The sequence below is a fragment of the Rhea pennata genome, chromosome 5, assembly GCF_028389875.1.
Source record: "Rhea pennata isolate bPtePen1 chromosome 5, bPtePen1.pri, whole genome shotgun sequence".
Taxonomy (NCBI): Eukaryota; Metazoa; Chordata; class Aves; order Rheiformes; family Rheidae; genus Rhea; species Rhea pennata.
This window is the reverse complement of record NC_084667.1, coordinates 59,282,777-59,307,471: the sequence shown is the minus strand read 5'-3', so window position 1 is coordinate 59,307,471 and position 24,695 is coordinate 59,282,777. Positions and strand designations below refer to the sequence as shown.

Sequence of the window (24,695 nt, the reverse complement as noted above, 5' to 3'; positions counted from 1 at the left end):
CTATTAACAAATCTCTTATCATAATTTTACATTTACAAATATCCAAGATTCTCTATGGAAAGGAACACAGAGAAGCCAAATACCTGCAGAAAAGCTGAACTGATCTGTTCTTTTTCCTTTATTCTCCTTCTCTAAATTTACACTTTCTTTTTTTGTTTCCTTTTGTTTGCCATACCTTCCAAGAAATACTCAAGGTTGTCACATAAAGGATTAAAACACTTTGGATACCATGAATAACAGTTAGAAGAGAAAAGCCAGTGTCAGCCTTTTGCTTGTACTTACTAATCCTCAGGTTTAGCCACATTTTTTACTGCAGCGCCTAAACTGCTCAGTTCCATTAAATTCTAGCCAACACCTCCAGTGGTGATCCTGACTTTCTTCTCTCCTTTCTATTAAGCAAAAAACACTCCCAAAGCAAGTGGGAGCCCTACATTAGTGGAATCATATAATTCCAAATCTATGCCCACAATCAACTGCCTCCCAAAGCACTTCCATACTTGTGTATTTTTCCTGGAAGTCAAAGAAATTACTGTCACTGAAGTGACACTCTTCTCTTTTGTAGAGCAGAATTAGGTAAATCACTGTAAAGACAGCTCTGTCATTCAGATTTCCCACCATGAAATTCTTTGGAAGCCACGATGAGCTCAAGATGGAGTTCATGATCAACATTAAGCTATTATAACCTCTTTATGTCTTCCTTCCATTGCTGGTCTTCACTATCAAGCTATCAAGACTATATCTTATGTGTGTCTAAGAAGGAAATTCAAGACTGATGATTACCAAGAAGGGGCTCTTCAGACAATTTTGTTTAGCCATTTGTCAACTAAGAATCCTTATACTACTAGCATATTGAATATACACTACAATATCAACACATTGTGCTTTACACTCACAAGAAAAGCACCACAATTTAATAAACAAAGTCTATATATGGCTTCCTTCAACCATGCTACATGATTGCTAACTCAAGCTTTACTCTATCCATATTCACCAGTCCTTCTAATTTGAAGGCAATGCTTCTAGAATGAGTAATAAACTAAGGAAGATAATCTTAGCAAGACAAAGGATTATATGAGAAAGATTTCACAGTGAAACCTGCCAAAAAAATGTTAAATCAGAAAGGTCATTAATAGAATTCACCATCTAGGCAGACCAATAAGCAGCTTCAATGTTTCAAAACCTGCCTCAGTCACTTGAGGAAACAAGCCTTTTCCATTCCGGGACCCACAAGAAAGACTGTGAAACAAATTTTGTACTGAAAAGAGTTCCAAAAACTTTGCAAGAGCTAGCAAACTTTCTTCAAAATTCTAGTCTCAAATCCTCTATCAACCATCACGACATTCTTATTTCCCTCTTCTAGCAGGGCAAGCGGCCATCACCATTCTGCTCTAGCACATTGTACGTTACGCACGGATTATTCATTTTTCTGCACAGCATTTGTAGTTTCTGTGCTGCAGAAATACGCTAACAATGTAGTTTAAAGTGTACTTACTGCCTTGTCCTTGGTCATCTTCATCATTGGGAAATAAGTCATCCAAAGGCTCTTTGGTGGAATCTGTATCTTTATCTTCCTATAAAACAACCCCAAATCCAAACAAATTGTTACACTATTAAATCTGAGGCTAAAACAATATTTCAATAGAGTTCTATATCAAGGGACTGTTTCTTTAACTGGAAATGTTAATGGAAAACCCCACACCAGAATGCAGGAAGTGCCAAGAATAACATTTCTCACAGAAGTTTAATGCAGGTCTCATGTTCAAATGTATTTACATATTCTGTCCCAATAAAATACAGGACACCTTCAGCAAAGCTAGGAATAGAAATCAGGTCTCCTAGATTTCAGTCTCAATTTAAGCACACAAGAATACATTTGCTATTCTTACAAAGATGTTATACCTACAGAATGTACCCAGCAAAGAGTGAGCTCTACTGAATACACAATTGTCCACAGTACTTCTGAGATCATGTATGCAGTTATTGATGCAAGGGGGAGAGGAATAAGGAGATTCATCTCCCAAAAGAGAATAAAATTCACCAGCAACACTAGTTCCTTCCTTTCAATTTCTGAGTACTCAATTTCTGCACCAATAATGCATTTTGCAATTGTGATTCTTAAGATTCAAAAAGTAAAAACACCTTGAAGGAAGTTCAACTCTAGTATTTACCTTCTCACATCATATTCATCTCAGCACAATTCATCTATATATATAAATTTTAAACATTCAAAGATCATTCCAAATGCCATGATCATGTGAAGTAAAGAAACATAGGGAACTCTCAGTCCTGTTTCCTACATTTGGGGCCTAGACAATATAAATAGTTGAAATTGTCAGAAATATTCATTTCAGCAAGTAGAATACCCAAAACTAGAATACACCCTTTTCTCCCCCCATCCATATGTCCATCCAACACCTTTTTTCATAGATGAAAGGCAGGCAACTATTGCTGCTGGCACACATGCTCTGTAGTAGAAAAGTGGTTTCTCTGCAAAAATAGCAGATCACAGGCTGGATTTCACATGGGAAGTTTATAACTTTTAAAGCGTGCTGTTTCTAAGCTCCAGCCAAGTATATACATGCAACTATTTTCAAAGATTGTTAACAGAGACTATTTACATGACTGGTGAAACTATAAAGATGCTTTGCTTACTTAGTCCCTATCTGCCAATTAAATTTCAAATTTCTAGTCCAAGTCAAGTAATGGTATTATTCAGGCCAACTAAAGATTACAGTTCTACATTTAGCACATCAAAATCCCAGTATTTCCTCCTCCTGATCCTTTTTCTCCTTAAAGAAAGTTCTGTAACAGCACTGAACAGGCTTCACTGGCAGTTTTCAACTTCAAATACTAACTCATGAAATAGTGCTGAAAAGTTCTGAATGCAGCTGACTAAAAGATTTCACACTATGTTAGAAAGGATTTAGTCTAGTAGTTGGTTAAGTATGACTAGAACTCATGCATTTTCCCTCAGCATGTTACTGAGATACTTGGTTACAGAAAACCAAGACATGACTGAGAAGGTCAGAACATACCAAGTGAGATCTTTCTCTGTAATACCATCTAATTTAAGAAAACAAAATAAAAAGATAACATGAAGAGCAAACACATCAAACAATTTTTTTAAAAGTAATTATTTTTGTAAATTAAAATTGTATCCATATGCTCTCCAAAATTAAGAATATGTTTTATTAACACAACGGTAAGTAGCAACTAAAAATGTGCAGATGATCACAGCATTTGGCACTGGGTAAAGGAAGCAGATTCAAAAGACTTTTTATCCTAGTGTACGTTCTCAACAAATACTGAGGCTAGATCCTGCTTTCACTAGACCAAAAGTAAGTACTTTTCCTGCAGTCAAAATAAGCTAAGTCCCGTATACACTTACAACCTGCTGTAGTTTACACTGCCGCCAAACAGCAAAGGAAATTTTTGGCTTCAAGTTCATTTCTTCATATTTAAGCTAATATGATGCTAAATAACTATTTAACAATTTTTTACCCTCATATCTATTTTATCATGCTCTACATGTAGTAAAATATAAGTAAATAAATAAACATAAAGAAGCTAATTGTCAGATTCTTTCTGTGAACTGTGAAACTGGTACAAGGTAAGCATTTTAGTAACAGTTATTTTTATGTTAAAGACAAATATATACATGCATATACATATAAAAATAAAAAACTTGCACCTCTCATTTCTTGGTAACTAGGCACTTTACAACACATCTAAACATAAGCTGTTTTTTACTGTACAGCTACTTACTGATGGTGAAATATCATCGTCATATTTTTTTAATTGATTCATGAATTCTAGATGTTTCTTTTCTTCCTCCAGTTGAGCCACAGATTGCTCACTTTTCTGTAGTTTCTGTTGTGTATTAGCTAGTTCATCCCGTAGCCACTGATTTTCCTGACATAACCGGCGAACCTGAGCACGCAATTTCTGCTTCTCTGATTCCACTGCATTTAAGTGATTTGACAATGCCATCATTACCTAAAAAGCAGAAGATATCACATGACATATGTCCTCTAAATGCAGTCCTGTATTTAATACAAAAGAATTTTTATGCTTAAAACCTGTATCAGCTGTGAAATCTGGTAAAAGGTTTAGATTTTGCTTCTTTATGTATCTATTTGGTGTTCACCCTTCCTCTATTTAAGCATATTTACCATTCGTGCAGTCAGAATCAGCTTAGAGTAACTCTTTATTAATGACTGCTTTTCATGATACAACTACAGTTTTAAGTCAAATTTTTTAGAATGCCTTAAATATTACATGTAATGTTAAGCTATATTAAAAAGATGAACTAGAATTTAGATTACTGAAATGGAAACCTTTGTTCTACTAATACAAAACTGAGTAAGTGTACTTTTAACTTAGAGAACTACAAAGATAACCTTCCCTTTAAGAACTAAGCCATAGATCTAGTTCAGCAATTTTCAGACAGAGGTTTCATATGCATGTTTGCAGCTTATAAGGATCAACTCCTCGGTATAACAATAATACTTCAAAGAGACAGTTATACTGCTTAAATTTAAATGTGGAACTGAAAACAATTTATTTAAGCACTTTATATATATATATATATATGCCACGAATTCAAGTGTGCAGACAGCCAATGCGTCTAAACCACCACATTAAGGACAAAAATAGAACAGTCATAAAAGCAATCTCCTTAGATATTTTTTGTTTTTATGTTAGACAATGTTACATGAAAAAGGAGTTTGTTAAATGAAAGCCAGACACTACCTACAGATGATATTCTGCCTTCTCTGTTTATGTTAATCTCCCACTGATACCTGCAGAATAGCTGATAGCAACCCCAGAAAGCATATCCTGATAAAATAAAATCATCACAGATAACATAAAGAGTTTGAAATCCTTGAGTTATAAAAGGAGGGATGAAATACTAATGTTTATTTTAAACATAGTTACCTTTGTATATGTATTTTTAACTGAAATTTCACATTTCCAAAAAGTATACCAGGTCTTTACAAACTACTTTTTCTATAAAGGTCAGATAGTACAAATCTCTAGACTTCAACACCTATCTTTTTATGTATTTAAAACTATTAATAATTTAAATTATTTAGCCTCTTCAAACATTTACATTTTTAAAATCAGAAAATATGTTTAGGGAAGTTGTGATAGTATGGTCAACATACTCAAATACCAACGTATAAATTACAATGGCAAACTAAGTTTTTTTGTAAACTTTCTCTAGAGTTATCTGAAAGCAAAGTTATATTGTTTATTCAGCAAAGTCACTTTCATCCTCATAATAGTAACACTAACCTCATAGCTACATATCATGAAAATAGCCATGAAAATCTTTTCATATCCTAATTTAAATACAGCAAATGAAATGAGATAATGTGACATCCCAAAGCACACCGTGGGCTTTTTCCAAGTCTGACAACGGTCGTTCAAAGTGTAATTGCTTTCCTAACAAAGGCAATACACGCAGACTTTTTGGGGATCTTCAACCATCACAGTTCAAAAAATACCAGATCGGCAGACAAGGCAGTAACATTTGAAACTAAAACTACTTAATCTGATGGAGTCAAGAATCAAAACTAGCTTTCAAGAATGCCAGTATCATGTCAAAGTTAGGAGAGAAAAGATGCTCATTCACTCACAGATATTCTGCAAGCACAGATAAAAGGAAATCCAACTGTTGCAATTTTATTCCATTTAAGTTTTTCCATCTTACACAAGGGATCGAAGCATGTATGTGGTATGGACTCCTAGGCTTTAGTGCAATGATCAGGGATTGTGTCATTTCAACTCCACATTTCCATGACAGGTAGCATATATTCATTCTTTCTCTTTGAAAGATCAGTGAAAGTTTTTCAGGCTGTGTACGCAATTCTTAACCTTTGAAATATATTTAAGGTCACTTTTGTTTTGGTAAAAAGCTCAATAAACATTTGAGATTCTTAAGCCCCAGCAAGACCATGAGCTAGAATAAAGGATCTCAAAAATAAGGACATGAAAATATGAATTTAAGATTATGGCAGAGCTCAAAGGTTCGGTCTCCTAACCTTGAGTAAATTCTAGAATTTGCATGTAACCTAGAGTTAGAATATTGATGTCTAATTTTTGAACTTCTCAAGTATTACCTGACTAATGCTGTGGAAAAATCTAAATAGAAGGCAGTAATTGTCTCACTGAAGTCAAGCTCCATTGTGGGCTTCAATGCTTTAATATGGAATGCATAATTGGTTTTGTAACATAGTAGAACAGCTAGTACTTCCTTCTGTTTAACTACAGTAGTCCCCCTCAACATACGATAATAATGTAAATGTTCCAGCTCATTTTTAATACTTAGTAATGTAAACATTAGTCCATAAACACTGAACTCTGCTTAAAGTTTCCAATTAGAGGCCAAATAATGAATTTTATTTTTTTCTAACAAAATTTCAGTCAAAGCCTGAAATACTTTATTTCTACTCCAATTTTACCTGTGCTTCACTAAGTCCAAGTTCCAACATCTCCAGTGACTTTCGAATCATGTTTGATTTTTCTTCAACCAGATTAGTTTCATCATCTTTCTTCAAACATTTCAGTGTTTCAAGTAAGCTTTGTAAAATTGAGTTGTGTTCATTCTTCAGTGCCTCCAGTCCATTAATAACTTGCTTAGTTTTGGCAATGATTTCATCTTGAGTAAGCTTCTCCAACTTCTCTTCCTTTAGATACACCATTGTGGACATGTTTTCATACATTCTGAAATTAAAGAGTACACTAGTTAACCAAAAGTAAAAATAAGATAAGGAATTCTCAATAATCTTTCCTTTAAGAAGTTATTCAAGAATGTGAATTTGAAATTTATATTGAGAATATTATGGTATTTTTGTACACTTTTGCAATATTTTAAGTCCTGGTTTTGACAGTGTTTTCCAGTTTCATTTCCAGGGTTAATATTTATACTCACAAAACAAATAACAAATGAAAATATATACTACAAAATGGCAGACGAATTTCTAATGAGCATCCAAAAAAAAAATCGGGCAAATTAAATGCTCCATCTTCAGGATTCTGGCTTGCTGCCAGAGGAATATAGCAATAGGTGTATGTAAGAATCTACCTGCAGATGCCACTGATCTGCAACTATCTATCTCCACAAACATCCACTAAATAAGAGCTCAATTTGAAGAAATATTATCCACTTCTCTAAAAAGAGTAAAGATAGATCAATCAACAATAAGAAAAAAAACAGTATTCCTTTTCCAGTTTTCCATTAAGAAGAAAACACCATCTTCATCTTTTTCCAGTGGCTAGAAAAGGTATTACACCTATGTATTTTTAAAAGTTATAACTGTCCCCTAAAATTACATCACTGTAAATCAAGTTACACACAGGTGTTCAACTGTCTACGGGTCTAGATGTAGCTTTTTTGATGAAGCTGCAACAACTGTCATAGCTGGGAAAAATTATTTATATAACACAATCTTCGCAACAAACATTTCACTGTGCTATTCTGTCAGTAGGTCATGCACTATGTCAAGGCCAGTAAATTTCTGAATGTTTGTAAACACCTCTACCAAATGCAAATGAAGACCAAAAAATGTTTAAGAACTCAGGTAATTATCATTACATGCCCTGTTACTGAAGTGACAAACAAGTCTAACGAGGTGGAAATACAGACAGAAGAGAAATCACTTGACTCTTTTAAAAATATTACCAGAAAAATGCTCTATAACTAAAATAAAGAATTAAGGAATTACTCCTTTATACTTAGGATGTAATCTTCAATTGTACTAGGAAATATAAATTAGGATGAAGAGACTATAGAGTAGCCAAGATTTTTCAAAAGCTACAAATTACAACTTACCTACGTGAAGACACTTGGGGAAGCTTTGATAAACCAGTACTTAAAATGAATTAGCTAAATTGTATTAGACCTTTGCACAGAAACAAGTCTAATTTTTTAAAGAAAGCCAAAAGGAATTTCAGTCACAATAAGAGCACTGTAGGATTTTGTCATGTGAACATCCATCTACACATGCACTACTTCACAACAGCCTAAGGATGTACTCTTACTTTAGAATGATATATAGAGATACACACACATACACTAATCTATAAAAAGAGGTAGCTCACTCTGTTTATATACACTCAGATTATCTTCTGTTATGGTTTCCAGCGGTGCAAATGGAGACGGCATACCTGCTTGCCGCAAAGGAGCTGGGTACCACCTTAGTTTATATTGCAAAAATCTACTGTCTGAAAACACTGGCAACCTAGGTAAGCAGCAAACCTGGGCTTACCACATTTTAATACAAAAGCTCATATTCACACCCACAGTTAATCTGGAATAACTCCAGGAGTGTTTAGCTGATTAGCAAAATATCGCAATTAGACATTTCTCATTTATTATCTAGCAATATTACCCAGAATGTTTAAAGTACTTCGTTTAAATATGCACTCCATAAGATTGTTCTTAAAAAAGAACTGTGTACCAATTTAATATAACTCAAATCTGTAGATAAACGAAATTTATACATAAATGCTTCTGACAAGCACGGTCATAGAGGAAATTGTTATGGGTTATGCAAACTTCAGCATATAGCTCACTGCTAATTATAATCTGGCATGCTTTCATGCCATTAAATTAACAATTTCCATTCTGAATGCAAAGCACTGAACCTTTGATCAAAAGAAAATTAAAATAGCAGAGGATATCTGATGAATAGATGCTTTCATTTCATACTAGAGAAGTTCTGAAAAATCTGACTTTTAAATACCAGACTTTTTTCTGCATGTCTGAAGCTTTCCAAAGTATGTGATCGTTTGGTTTTGTCCTATGTGAACAGGGGCGGTAATTTTTTCTGCTTGTTTCAACATTTTACAGTCTTTGCGGAACATTATTAACGATGGAAAACAGAGTAGGTAAGTGTGTGGGGGAAGGGGGATGTTCAAAAAAGAGGTATAATTTATCCATCAAAGCAGAAGTTAAATGAATCCTAGGTGATTAACACAGATAAATTAACAGCCATTCACTGTTATCAAACAACAACAGCAACACAAAAAACAACCCATAGCCCACAAATCAAGAGAGTAATAGAAAAATACTGTCAGACACTGCAATCATTATCTTTAAATAAAAGAAGAATGAGGCAGCCCAGGCAGCTGGCAAAGTAGGTATTCCACAGAGAAACCAGGCAGAAGACAACTGCATGCACACTGAAATTTTAGGCATGAATTGGGCCCTAATTTGGTTACTTTCCAGAAAAAGGGCTGTCAGACATGATGCCCACACAGTTCTGGCTGAATATATGAAAAGTTGCAACTAAAGAAGGCTAAGCCAGCAAAAGGGCCTGTTCTAACAGAGTAGCTCGTAACTGGACACGCACATCATGGACACTTTTGAAGAAAGGAAAAGCAGGTTTAAGAATTCCATCTAAATCCAAAGAAGACAGAAACAAACTTAAAACCCATCACGACCTGTAGATCTCTTTTACAAATACATTCTCCTTTGCCTTCGTTCTGTGTGCCTAATTTTTAAGCCATCACATTTTAACCCAAATATTAAGAGAGTAACCATGAGTTTTCCATTGCCTCAGAATAACCAATATGAGCAATTGTACTTGACCTGGTGCCAATTCAAAAGTTATAAAAAGATATAGATAACTTGAAGAGACACAGTTCTCCCATAACAGAATCCTAATCACAGAGTTCTAATCTCTGTCATTGACAGGAAAGCAATAAACCCTTCTACAAGGCTGCCTCAGACATCCATTTAAATGATCTCCTAAAATACTTACAAAAAATTCTTGAAAACATTGTTCAGACTTTTGTAAAACTATGAGAGAATAATTTACAGACTGAAAGACAACAAACATAGTAATCCATTATGCTTTCAAATCCGATTCCTCGTAAGAATAAGATTAATAAACATCTATAATATATTTCAAGAGTAGCATGAAGGTGTGCTGCTGTTTCCATGAGGTGTTTTTATATTTTACAAAAAGGCATACCAATTTATCAAAGATGATCACATCTGAATACATTATCACATTTTTTTTTTGTGTGTAACCTGAAGCTGAAAATCTTATACAGTGTGTGTGGCGGGGGGAGGGAGAAGTAGAGATGCATTCATACAGAGGAAAAGAGAGGAAAAAAAAAAAAAAAAACACTGTGCTTTTCTGTTGTCACCTTCCAAAGGAGTTAGTTCCTTTCTTCCTCTGTTTACCCCTACAGAAAAAGGGCATAGTCAAAGGCTTTGCAAATTCCTACTGCTTCTATCCTGACATCAGCATACTGTTTACTGTGTTGCAAATTTCAGCTGCTATAGAGCAAGAATTCTAGATTTAAATGCTAATTTTTAATTTAACACAATATTGGGAAAAAAAAACCCAAGACACACAAAGTTTTAGTATGTAAAAAAAAATTGAGATCAGGGAAAAAATATCTAACATGACCAAAGTTACAACAGACTAGCCACCTGGCTTAAGCAGTTTACATATCATATTAGGTATGTGCCTGCATAGATTGTTGTAAATACAGCAGAGACATAGTGCTCACAATGTAGAGCATTACAAAGTACAGTCACTTAACAGTTTTCAAACACTTACAAATAAAGTAATTTTCTTCCAACACACACAAAATAATGACCTTGGACAGGTCAAGATAATAAGCTCTAGAGTGACATCTACCAAACAAAGAAATTGAGTGTAACACAAATCTGAATCAAAGAAAGCATAAAGCAAACAGAGCAAACCTACAAACTTTCAGTCATGTAAGTATGGTAGTAATTCTATCACACAAATTAAAGATACAGAAAGGTCATGTCAGTATACCTCCAATACTCAGTATCAGTTCACTGCTTTGTAATAACAATCAGTCTATCCAGGCTTTTTATTTTAATTTCACTCTTTGTTTCTCCTTATTCAAACGAGAACACCTAGCACCCTAAATCTTGCATGCACATGCTCTGTTTTGTATTAGCTGGAACTTACAAGTCATTAATTCCCTACGCAAACCCAAACACTGTCATTCCATCCTGGAATGCAGTCTTGACATACTACCAGCTGCTTTAAATGCTATTCTTCGTAAAGTAAAGGATTGTCTTCTCAAACAATCCTGAAAACTACATAAGCTTTTCAGACACAAAAAGAGAACCATCAACAAAAGAAGGTTCATTCGGAGAGTTATTAGTGCACTAAAGAGATGAAAAATACCTCACAGACTGTTGAGGGACATGAGCAGCATGTTGAACACTAAATTAACCTCACCTCTTCTTAACAAGGCAGTTCAAAGTGACACCTGCTAGTCAGAAATGGTCAGAATGAATCACCCAAGAATGTCTTTCATATAATTAGAAAGGCATTTGAGGAAGGATAAGAAGCATTCCAGTTTGAACATATTGCTGTTATGGTTTACAGTCAGAAATGTCCTAATTCCAAAGAAGATCAAAAAATATAAGTAAGGATTCTAAGATTCTCACTTCACTATGAGGCTATTTCTACTATCACAAACCATACTTCAATATATAATAAAATTTATAATCTCAGGCTTTTAATTTGGTTTATTTCTAATGTTTGTTTATATTCAGGAATTTTATTCCAATATATTCATGACTCTGACACTATAATAAAAGCAAGTTTGCAACAGAGTGGCTACATATCTGTTAAACAGGTTTCCTTAATGTGTCCAGCACGGTAGCTGAAGTGTCACGTTATGTCTCACTTTTCATCATATGATTTCTGAATTCACATATGAGTACCTACTGAACACAAAATCTTAAACTACATCTGGAAGCAGCATACCAGTGGGGGTCAGCTGACCCACTTTTATAAATCAAACTACTGCATTTCTGTCCTGCCTGAAGTTTCCAAATATGCAATCTTAGAAGATGTCTTCACAATGTAGCACAAACATACACAAGCTACCTTAAAAATAACTCAGTTAATGAGAACAAACAGCAGCACATATCAGAGGCCCTAAATCACTGAGCAGAAGTAGATAAAAAAGATGGAGTTGCACATGACTAGCAGCCAACTTTAAGCCAAGAGAAGTCCTCTAGAACACAAAGTACTTGAAAAAAAATTAACCACTGGACTCACTACTTCCCTACTAGTAAGCATCTGAATTAAAAAACCTTATTATGCTCCTTCTGCCTACCTTCAACTCAGAGTTAACCCTGAATACAGAAATCTGCCCTACAATCTGATTTAAAATAAAGGTATACAAGGTAAATAGTACAAAAAAGATATCTGTCATCTTTTAACATCAATGGTGTATATCCTAAGAAAAGCGCAAAATGAAGTTCATCAGTTGACCTACAATCTTAACACTTCAAGACATTTAGGTGGGTAAGCAGACAGGACCAAAAAAACTCATGTTTTGTAAAGGTTCATCCTTTATATGGGCAAACTCACTAATTTCTGAAGAGATGTACAATGAGTATACCTAATACTCCAAAGGACAACTTCACTAAAAGGTGTAAAACACCAGAAAACTTGGATACTTGCAGAAATTTCAACTGGACTAACATGGCTGTTTTCTTCTATTAACACTGTGCAGAGTTACTCTCCACATCGTATCAGTGGGAAGAGCCTGCACTGCTGCACGTTCTGCACCCACCTGACAACAGCATCCAACTCTGAAAAATACTGCTTCTATTAAAGGAAAACCCATGGGCTTTCATTTAAGCCTATTCACGGTAATAAACTAAGTTTAAATGAAGAGGGTACATACTAGTTTAGCTGAAGAAGAACGTATCAAACCAAATGTATGATAACATGTTTGGAACCTTTTAGCCACCTGGTCTGCTGTAAAAGTCCTACTTTCCAGGGAACTCTTTGGATTCTTAGGAAGCTATTTTATTAAAAAATAGAAAAATAGGTTAGTAAAACATATTTGATAATACAGGAGTTGATAGCAAAAAAGTAACTCCTGTCAAGTCTGCAGCAGGAATGACACTGACGTTTCTCTTCAAGAAACCACAAGCTCTGAAGATTTGTTGTTTTGGAGTCCATTTATACAGAATACTATGCAATCTCCACAAACACTAATGAAGCATATACCACATGCAATCAGATCTGCGTTCAGGTAAATAGCACTGTTAACACTGTTTTGAAATAAATACTTTTGCTTTTCAATGGTAATTGCTGAAAAAATGAATTCAGAGTTATTTCAGCCAGTAGTTCAGTATCTGTAAACTACTTTGATTAGAATTATAATTTCCTGCTAGAACAGTTAATTCAGTAGAACCTGCTAAACACAGAAGAATTTAGAGTGACATAGAAGTACCATATAACTATAAAAATTACTCATCCTCTTAAAGGAGGACTTATTCTGGTGTCAATCCCTTTGCACTTAACTGAACAGACATTTTAGCTACCAATCCAACCACCCTAATGTAGTTAAATCTGTACCCTTTCTAACTGCAGACAATTCAGATGACCTGCCAACATAGTACTTTCAAGCTCTCTTTTAGATTTAACCATGTCTGGTGATGCTGCTATAATGCCACAGACTGTGGCCAAATCCCATCTCATCATTCTTGCTTACATACTACTTCAAATAAAGAGATCCTAAGATGATACAGCCATCCTCCCTAAACATTAGTAATTCTGCCATCAGTTATATAAGAATGGTGTAAGAAGAAAGTATTCTTTCTGGGGTATCTCACCCACTACGTTTTACTTTACTGGAGTACTAAAAATATATAGCGACTAGAACACCGAACTTTGACAGAGATCCTAAAATCACAGAAGGCCTCTAAAAAGCGGCACCAGTTTGGATCCTACAACCAGTCCACATGTACCACAAGCATGGAAGCAGGTGTTGGGGGAGGGGGGAGAAGTATTCTCTATATACATTCCCAAGACCTTTTACCCATCTCAGGTTTCAAATTAAGCTAGATGAAAATAAGACCTTTCTATTCATTTGCATTCACATCAGAGATTACTCTTTACCAGAGCTGAAGCAGGTGGCAGAGCTGTCTGACAGGCGTACATTCTAACGCGGTACGGGAGACCAAACCGGGAGTCCAGAGGACCTACACCAAAAGGAGCTCTTTCAAGAAGGTACATGCTTACTAACTCTTTGTTAACTGAGATCTCTATGACTACCGTCACTTACAGGCTGCTGGTACATACCTTTCTTACCCTAAATTTGAAACAATACACTTAACATCCACAAGCCTGAAGTAGGATCAAAACACCATTCTTTTCTAGAATAATATAACGGAACACAAATCTCTTCCACTGTTTGGTAGTTTGAGGCAACAAGCTCTAATGCCTACTTGTTAGTTATGTCCATGCAGACATAACTTGGGATTGCAATCCTACCCCTGAGGCAAAGGAGCAATTCTTTTTTTTTTTTTTTTTTTTTTTTTTTTTTACTGCTATGTCAACAGCAAATACTATCTGTCACCCTTCTCCAAATCTAGTACTTCCTTGATTTCTTGTGAGCACTAATAAGAGCTTCCAAGCGGTCACAAGAGGCCCTAGGGAAAACAGAACATTTTGCCTGTTCACTAAAAAACTGACACAACACACCAGTCTGGGCCACAAAGGATTTGCCTTGTGCTTATAGTCACAAAACCCACCTCACTGTGACAACTGGAGATAAACACATATTTTAATGGAATGATCATGAGTGTTCAGAATAGTTACATAAAAGTAAAATAAATTATTCTTAAATGCAACAGATGAAAGAGGTTGAATGATTTTTAAAAAGTCATATTCCTTAGCGATTAAAAATTTAAATGCTTGTCACATGAATTAATATACATCAGGAAAAAAAATCAGAGATAATTATTCTAAGAAAAATTTTGTATTGTGGATCAGTATTTTGCAGTTATAAAGACATGTTCCATATGTTATCTATTTTAGGTTTGAAAGGACTGTATCTTTATTTAAATACAGTCAAGACAGTTTGAGTTTCAAATCCACCCTCATTATCAAATCCTGTACTTTTTACTCATGGCTCTACGTATCTACATTTCTTTAAGTGGAATTGTCACTTAGCTCTTCATGCACTTACCAACCTGTGCACTTATGCTTTCAGAGAATCTTTAGTCTTGTCTGATAAGACCTTTTCCTGTAGAGGGATTCTAGCTGGTGAAAAAAAATCTCTTCAGGACTGGAACAGAGAGGTAGAGCTATGACTAAGTGTTTTTAAAGATACGTATCTTGCAATCTTAAGTAGCCAATAGTGTAGACAAAACATCCACTTTTTTAACTTCTAGTTCTTTTTTCATTTTATTGTCATTTTTGGGACATGAATTCCTTTATCAACAATTCAAAGTATTATTTATGTCATCTATTTAGTTTAATTCTAAACAGAACTTATGCTAAAGCACAGGAGTGTTCCCTTCAAATCAAACTGCCATATCACGTTAAAAACCACATCAGTTTCCACTTACTAACATCAGACTTACACACCGTAACACGATCTACTTTTTATGGTATATCCATAACCTTTAAGAAAAGGCATGCAGAAAGGGTGGAGAGGGACATATCTTGCCTCCTATCGTCGTCAGGAAAGCTTCCCATGAAGGCCCAACTTATATGAGTATAGATTATATTACTCTTACATGCTTGAGGACATTGGGACATTGTACCAAAATAAGAAAAGCAGCAATTCCTTCTTCATACATAAGAGGAACATCCACCAACAGGGCTTCAAGAGAAAATAGCCTTTATGTTTGAAAAAAATCTTAAATCTGGTTTAGAAGCTATTTAATATTTACCTTACTAAGATGCACAAAACTGTGCAAAGATGGAACTGCCCATCAAGCTTTAGGGAAAAGAGACACCCCCACCCGTCCTTTCATTAAAAAAAACCTCCCCAAACACTAACCAAATTCTTTCAAGATGAGTACAGCTGCACAGCTAAGTATTTCAGATACTGTCATTAATATTGAACAGTAATTATTTCTACCCCATTAAATACTGCAGCAAAATTGATACCTCCAATGACAATCATCATTTATCAAACAGAATACCTTTTTCACCTTGCAGATTTCATCTCACAGAAGGTGCAGGAAATGATGCGATCATCTAAAAAAGCCTTGCACCATTCACTGTTGTGATATATAAAATATACAGAGAGGTGATTTTGTTATAAGGTTGGGAATCATTTCCTCATTAAGCACTCCGTAACCTGCAACACTTACTCAGATGGTCTTGAAGTTTACTGCACCAAGAGGTACACAGCAATACAACAGGCCTTCATCTAGCATCTTACAAAGTCACCTTAACATTCTGTGTACTCCCACGTGGGGCTCCAGTCATAGTTTTAGCCCTCTCCACAATGACACTGCACATTCACGATCTAGGCTAGTGCCAGGGCCACTGGCTGGCTCCTTTGCAACTCCTGAAACACTGCCTTTGGCAACAACATTAGCTTAACAGTTCCCACCATCCTGTAATAGTACATCATTTTTCTGGTGTACTGGCACAGAACAAGAGCACACTATAAACTGGATAATGGTTGCAACAGAGGTAAACAGTAACAGTTTGACTACTGTATTTTAACCCATATCATCTGGACAAACCTGATTTTAAAGCATCCCTTTACTGGTGCATGTGAAGGGCAGAATAAACAGTTATTTCCTAAAACACTTTTACCACTAAAAACAACATATCATGCACATTCTAATATGCATGTGCAGCTGGACTTCTCCCCAGCCCCCTCAAACCAGTCTGCTATTTCCAGGCCATTTGTTGTCACAACAACTGGGTGAGGATCAAGACATTAAGTCAATGGCCACACAAGGTATAATCAGGCACTATAATTCAAACCCCACTGACTGCTGTTTTTGAACATATGTTGTGTATCTTTGCTCTCTGCCTGCATTCTGCATGGACTCTTTCCAGAAAAAAAAAATAAAGTTAATTTTATTCTAACAGCAGTATTTTATACAGACTCTAAAGTCCACATGGAGCATATAATTTTTAAGTTAAAAGTATTGTTGGAGAAATTGGTATTAACTGAATAAGAAAGATTTAAAATCAGAGTAATTTAATCATGAATCAGCCTTTACATCTTTTCTGCACAATCGGAGTGAGATGTAATTAAGTAATAGCAAATTACTGGGACTTTTAGACAAAGTCACCCTGTGATGCCTCTTGCTGTTTCAAAAGACAGGGGACAGATAAGAAAAATGAGGACATATGGGCTAAAGCATGCATCAGTACCATAATAAAATCTTATTGTCTTCTCTGCATGATTTCTTAAGTTACCAGGAACACCTACTAAGCACAAGCATCCTGCGCTCCAGAATGCTCTGAGAACAGAACACTACAGAACACTTTTATCAAATCCTCTTCATTAATTTTTGCCTTATGGTAGACAAAGCATGTTTATCAGGTTTGCACACCAAACCTACCCAATACACGTCACTCCTCAGAGTTAACACACCTTCCTAACGACTCAATTCATTTGCACTTTTAACAAGACCTTTAGGTCGCCATCACTATGCCAGTGTATTGCTATACATATCATGACTGCTCTACCCCTCCATGGTTCAATACAGCTAGAGCCACTACACTGAATGCAATCAGGGTACATCCAGAAAAAACGCTAAATACAAACAACAGCACATTCTTGGATCTTCCATGCATTGTCTTACACATGCAGAGGAATTCAGACCTAGAAATGGCCATCAGATCACCTGGTCTGGCTTCCTGCAAACACACGACCACAGACATTCACTCACTCAGCCTACGTATGGCTGGGGAGCAGCTGGCAATGCTCCCCATGTAGCCCTATGTTTCATGCACATCCTCCATCATGCCGGCACAAGCACTCATGGTGCCTGCAATAAATTGAATCAAAGAACTGAGCCTTTTACCGGATGATTGTTCAGTCAGAGGTAAAGGGACAGAAAAAAAAAAAAAGAGTAAAAATCCAGTCAAAATATATTTCACCAGGTTGGTAGGCAGACAATGAGGACATGGAACAAGTGGCAAGAGGGAGGAATTACATAAACCAGCACTGAGACTAAAGAAAAGTTCAAACAATACCCTTAGACACTGCGTATCCATTACTATTCTGTCACCAGAAACAATTTAGGAGGTTGCTGACTTACTCCGACCTCAAACTGCTTATCTCCCTTATATCCTCACATACTACCATCACACTAGTTGCATTACTCCAGCTACATGTGGTTGCCCTCTACATTGACCCTGGGGGTGAAGTGGGGAGTAGAATTCATGCTTTTACCTAATTCTTTCTCCTTCAAAACACACACTAAATATGATGGGGGCAGGGGGAGGGACACCCAGTTTAATCACAGGAACAAATGAAATAGTACAGCTGAGAGTATAGTAAAAAGCACTCATAGTGAAAAAAAGAAAGGAGGATATAGTAAAATTCACTCATAGCAAAGAAAAGAAAGAGGAACGAGAGAGTAACTACAGTCTGTCTGAAATGGAAGCTACTCAAGCTGGAAAAGACAGACACAGCCATAACTTTTCTACATCATTCAGCCTGATACCGTTTGATAAAGGAACATTCATAAACATCCCCTTAATCTTAAATACAATATTCTATTCAGGAAGAACAAACAAAATAAAACAGAACCACCCTCAACAGAGACCCCACCTTTTCTCCTACTAGTCCATAAACCAGTATGACATGCTTTGCAAATCATTTAAGCTTCTGTCAGCTGCAGGGGAGCAAATGTAAAGATACATTGCAAGATGTAGTTACTGCAATCCCTTGGATGATCCAAATCACCATCCTCCACACCAGAATGGCGCGCACACACACACAAAAAAAATGGCACACTGCAATAATGTTTTGTTAACACATTATTAGATTTCAGCACATTATTAGGTTTCAGTAACAACTTGTGCTGTTTCCAGGCAAACAATAATATTATGGTCCTATAAAATAATAGTAACAATATACTGTTAAAGAGATAGCAACACAGAGTGTAAGAAATAGTTTACGAACATAAAATCAGTGTCTATATATAATGCAAAACACAAAGAACTAAGATATACAACTAGTTATTCAATATTTCCAAAAAAAGATGAGTTGCCATTCTTTGGATTAAGATGACTGATTTTCAGATACAACTATAATGTTTTTCTGAAATATATACAAAACACATAATGTGAAAAAAGCAGATACAAACTATTAGCAAAGAAGTTCAACTTTACATCAGACACTTCTTGACTTTCTAAATGCTAGTGCAGCACTAACTTTTAAAACTTTTTTTTTCTGGAGTATATGCAAATATAAGGTTAAAAGCATATAGTAAATTGAGCGTAGTCTGCCACCACCCCAACCTGACAGATGCGTAAGGAAGCTGGTATTATTACTGACTAGACTAGTTACATCCTTTTGCTACATTAACTTTACGATTTTACTAAATTGGTTATAGTTCTGATGTAAACCCAGGAACAATATCTTAATACAACAAATGGGCTTTATTATAGACATTTACAAAGGAATCAAAACAGGAAATGGCTCATTTGTGAGTCTTCCCACACAATATGTTTTACCTCTTTTACCAGTAAGGGGCATTTCATTGAGAAATATGTGAAAAAGTCTGTAAGTTTAAGTGGACAACAAGGGGAAAGTCTATCTGAAATAGAAAATCATACGATCAATTGCTATTATTGCTCCATATTAGGTCTCCCCATCTTTGGGCAATAAGGAAGGCCAGTAATAATTGACAGAACAAATTCAATTCCACTTGCCCATCAAAATACAGCTTCCAGGGTAAAGATTGTTTCATACTGTACTGATAGAGTTAAATAGCAGAGTTCATGGGAGACAAGCTGGATCGAAAGAAACAACAAAATGACTAAGTCAACACAAAGATGCTATTACTTGCATCTGTTTTCTTAGCTGACTGAATCCAAAGAAACTGTATCAAGTATCTGAGATTAATTTTCCTTATCCATTACAAAAAAATTAAAACACAACATGAATGCTTTAGTATTTGTCCTCTGAAAAGACTGTTTTTTTTTCAGTCCCAGACACATTTCAGCTCCTGGGAGCACACATTCTCTGTCCTCAAGCTTGCCTATCTGCTACGGACTGTCACTACTAATTTTATTAACTGTCTAGCATAAAAAAAAAAATCCAAACAAGTATAACATCATCTTATGTCTGCAAAGCACCTCAAACAAGACCTTGTGGAAATAACTCCTCCAGCACCAAAAGGATCCATAATTCAGTCTTTTACCGTCTAACAAAGTGCCCAACTCAAATCCCATGAGTGATGTCAACCAAAGCATCCCAGTAAACGTAAACCATCATAAGTGTACCTTTTTCTGGTTAGGCATTGATTTTGGTGGCTGATAAATAATTTTTCAAAGAAACAACACTTATTTCTACAGCTTGCTATCAGAAAGGAACAACGTTTCCCCCATTAAATTACTGGGAAAGACTTATTACCTCAAAAATACCTGAAGTAGTATGTGACTCAGGATATGACTACTACAATATTCTAAGTCTTTGACTGGTACTTGGTACCATAACTCATCTATTGGACATTTTGTGCTAAAGGCTCTTTTATTGAGCAAAATAATAGTTAACATTGAAAATAAACATTTTTCTAAAAATCTAATCAAGATAAGTAAAGCAATCTCATCAAACAATGAAAAATGATTCTTCAGGTTGTACTAAGAGATAAACCTATGAGTAGCTGCTTCTATTACGTTGATAATGGAACTGGTCATATCCCATTTTTATAAGATGTGTAATACTGAACATTATGTTGAGGTAGACAGACTAAAAAATACTGTCTATTTAAATTGTTTTATCATGCTTGTTCTCATCACTGTCTGCTACCATGACTCCTTAAAATAAAGTACAGAATATATTATGTTTATTGATAAATTTGCCTGAATTTGCTTCCTTTCCACTCCTCTTAAAGAAATACTATTTTTGCAAATATTTGTACACTGAATTAAGTTTTAAAATAACCATAACTTATTCATCTGAAGATATGCTGTTAATCCTAGAATAAACTCAATTGCATTTGTCTGTCACAGATGCCAAGAGAAAGAAATGGAAGAGTAACTGCACAAGTCTGCAAGTCTCAAGAGAAACAGAAGTTGCATTAAATGGACTCGGAAATGAATTCAAAGATACACTATTTCCCCAAACTCCCAACTAAATAACAGAAGTATAAACGTGTGCATATGCGTATAGATATACATACAAACACACATACAGATATAGAGAGGGATAGCTTTAGAGCATAAAAATAGCACACAAGCAAGGGTTTTCTGTTATCAATCATCGCAGGAAGTTCTTCATAAGCAGGGCAAGCAGCAACTGCTCTTGTATCACATAAGGGTCTATGCAGCATTATTTTGATTCTTCTGTCTTCCATATGATTCTTCATTCAGTAGATCCTATTCTAAACTCCTGCAAACTTAATTTGCAGTTTAGTATAAAATTCCTCTTTTGTCAAACAAATACTTTTGTTTTTAAAAATCATTTTCCATTAACAGTCCACTTTTACCACTTTTAGCATCTGACAGTAATTTGATGAACAGTAAATGAGACCATTTCAATACTTTTTTTTTTTTGGAGGGGGGGTAGACCTAACTTTTATTCTCCTTTTTAATTACATACGATGGCACTTTTATGAGTAAATAAATGGAATTTAAACTCAACTGCTGTTAGAATTTCTCATTAATGGATTTGTTTAGTTCTATCATCATCCTTTGGAAACAGAAAGGTTGCCAAACTTTAACTGCAACATGATGCAGAAGTGATACTGCATTCCTGTGTGACTCTGAGGAACTGACAATTTCTGTTCTCTGCATTTCCCCACATGGTTCTGCATAACATAAAAAAACATAACAGAAGAACAGCTAGAGATTTCCACGTTTTTAATGATTTCATAGACATGCTCTATTAAATCATGTACGCATCAAAAAGAAAAAAAAAAAAAAAAAGTTGTTCAATTGGCTTACAAAATACAAGGCTTTGTGCTTAGAATCACCAAATGGATCAGTTTTCTCTTTGCTGCCAGTAAATGCTGAATGTGTTACTTTCAATTATAGCTATAATCCTAGGGTTATATTATCCTCTATCATGTTTCACTGAACCTTTGGAATTTATAATCAATTAAAATAAAGCTATTTTCCAAAAGAGCTTAAAAATCAATACTGAATTCAAAAAGGTTCTTTTTCAATTAAAATGCTCAACTGTCTAAGCCTTGAAGGTTCCTTTCTAGCTTTGCAACGCACGCACTTTGGGCATAAGTTTCACACTTAAGTGAAGTGGAAATTCAAAAGGGGAAGAGAAAGACAATTACTTCCCAGAATAATTGTTTCTGCACCTTCTGCCAACAGCAAGAATTCTGAAATTATATTTTAAAAGTTGTCATTTAATATGTTTTACATTCAACTGTGAAAGTATTTTATACCACAAGTGATATTAGTTCACCTCTTTGCTGTTCAAAGTAAATCATAAAAACAAACTTTCACTTTTTGCTAGTTGGCTTTACTTTCTGATCTCGTATTCTGGTTCCATATTCAGTATTTGTATATTGTTTTTACATTTAAGTCACAAACACTACAGGAAATGATTAACGGGGGGGGAAAAGGTTCATAAATGATTAAACAGCCTTCAAAAAGCCAGTTAGCAGCATTAATCTAGGTGATGCTGCTTTGATCATTAAAACATGCTCCAATATGCTTAGAACAAAGCATCTGGTGAAGAATCAAGACTATATACAATTGTGACTATACACAGTTGCTATGCAGATTTACAGATCAGACATTTTGCTACCAAATATTATTTAAGAACAAAGCCAGAAAAATTTTCTGAACTCTAATTAATGTCTGCCTAAACGACATAGGTCAATAAAGTCAGTTATGTTTTAATGTGATTTCGCTAGAATTAAACGTAAAATTCGTAATTTATGTGTTTCTTCATTATTCTGGAACTGCAGATATCTCCTGGGCCAAGACCAAAGTATGAGAACCGTCTCAGGCTGTAGCGCGGGTTGGTGCCCTACAATACATAAATCTGGTCACTACCAAACCCAAGCTGTCTTCCCGTACTCCTCTTCCACCATTTCCGACCTGGCAGCGACAAGCTTTACTACACAACATAAAGTAAAGGCGGCGAGGCGGGCGCGGCGGCGCCCCTCTCCCCCCGCGCTGCCCGGGGTCCCCTCCCTGGGCGGCGCCCGGGCCGGGCTGCAGCGCGGACGGCCGCCAGCACGGGGACAAAGCGAAGCAGATCGCCATCCCCGCCGGGTTACAACTAACAGACAAAACACGGAAAAACATCCTTCCCCTTCCTCGCCCCCCCAAGAAAAACCCAGCCCACCGCACTCGCGAGGGGCCGGCTGTCAGCGGGAGCCGCAGGCGAGCAGCCGGCCAGCGCGGCCAGCGCAGCCTTTTGTTGTTTGCGTAACGGCACACGGGAAGGCGCAGATAAAAAGCCACCCCCGCCCCTGGCCCCTGGCCCCCCACCCCGCCGCCGCGGCCCGCTGTCAGAGGCCGGCGGCCGCCCCGCGGCGCGGCCGGCGCCCCCCACTCACCGCTCGGTGCTGCAGGCTCGGGCGATGTGCGCAGCGCTCGCACTGGCGGCGGGGGCCGCGCAGCCCGCGGGGGCGGAGAGGAGGCGGCCGGAGGAGGATGTCAGCGATGGGCGGGCGGAAGGGAGGAAGGAAGGAAAAGGGGCTGGTTGGGGTTTTTTTCGGAAGGGGGGAAGAGACGAGAGAGAGAAGCGAAGAAGGAAACGACGCGGGGCGGCAGCGCGGCCCCTCCGGATGCGCTGACAGGCCCGACCCGGCGGCCGCGGAGGTCGGCGCGGGGCACAGCCCCCAAGGCGCGGGCGCTGACAGCTGCAGGCAGCCGCCACCGCCCCGGCTGCCGCCGCCCCTCTGCCCGCCCCACCGCCCCCGCAGCCCGGCGCCCCGCCCCGCGCAACATGGCGGCGCCTGCGCTCCTCCTCCCACAATCCCCCGCGCGCCCTTCTTTCTCGAAGCCCCCCCGCGGTCTATGATGTCACCCGTGGCCCCCCCCCCCCCCCACACACACGGCGGGGGGTAACGGCCGCCCGCGAGGCGAGCGGGAGCCCAACGGCCGGGGGAAGATGCGGGGCCAAGGCCTCCAAGGGTTCGGGTGCGAGGCCGCTCGCTGGCAGTCCTGAGCCTGCGTCAGGGCTTTGGCCATGCTCATCCACCCTGTGTGCGTGAAAGGTGCCGTGTGGCGAGCGAAACCGGGCATTTCAGGAGCGCGGCGCTCCTGTGACAGGGCTTGGTGCTCCCAGGAGAGGTACCACTGCAGACTTTTCCTGTGTTTATGGTTTCCTGTGTCCTGGAAAAAGGTTTAGGAAGGTTGTTTCGGTAAGAGGCTGAGAAAAGGACACGCAAAGCCGTTCTTCCCTTCTCAAGCACCTCTGGAACAAATGCGCATTACAGCGGATCTGCAGCACACAGGCAGCTTGGGTCACCGTGCAGGTCACACAAGGGACAGCTGAGGCTGAGGTACAAATGCTATGAAGGCTGGGTTCCCTCCCAGGATTGATGTGCTGCTAGTGTATTTCCACACCCTTGTCTTAGGTGCATATTGAACTTGGTGAAAGATGCCTATTGGTTCTATAGATCTATTCATAAAATTGAAAATAAGAGTTTCATCATATCTCTCAATGACGCTTACCTCAAGAACTATTTCCTTGTAGCTTCCCATTTCACTCCCACTCTCTCTAAGGAGGAGAGACTGGTCATGAGGTTTTCTTCATAC

General features: G+C 37.3%; 1 protein-coding gene across 6 annotated transcripts in view; it reads right to left on the bottom strand.

The window, feature by feature from the left end:
- KLC1 (kinesin light chain 1) overlaps window positions 1-23,806 on the bottom strand; it is a 45,101-nt gene extending 21,295 nt beyond the window's left edge. For all 6 annotated transcript variants that reach the window (XM_062576976.1, XM_062576978.1, XM_062576977.1 and 3 more), the window contains exons 1-4: window positions 23,489-23,806; window positions 6,468-6,729; window positions 3,766-3,996; window positions 1,493-1,571 (exon numbers count right to left, since the gene is read on the bottom strand). In XM_062576976.1, coding sequence (XP_062432960.1) covers window positions 1,493-1,571; window positions 3,766-3,996; window positions 6,468-6,728 — 571 coding nt within the window. In that variant the 5' untranslated portion in view covers window position 6,729; window positions 23,489-23,806. The remainder of the gene's footprint in view (window positions 1-1,492; window positions 1,572-3,765; window positions 3,997-6,467; window positions 6,730-23,488) is intronic.
- Window positions 23,807-24,695: the final 889 nt, after the last annotated feature.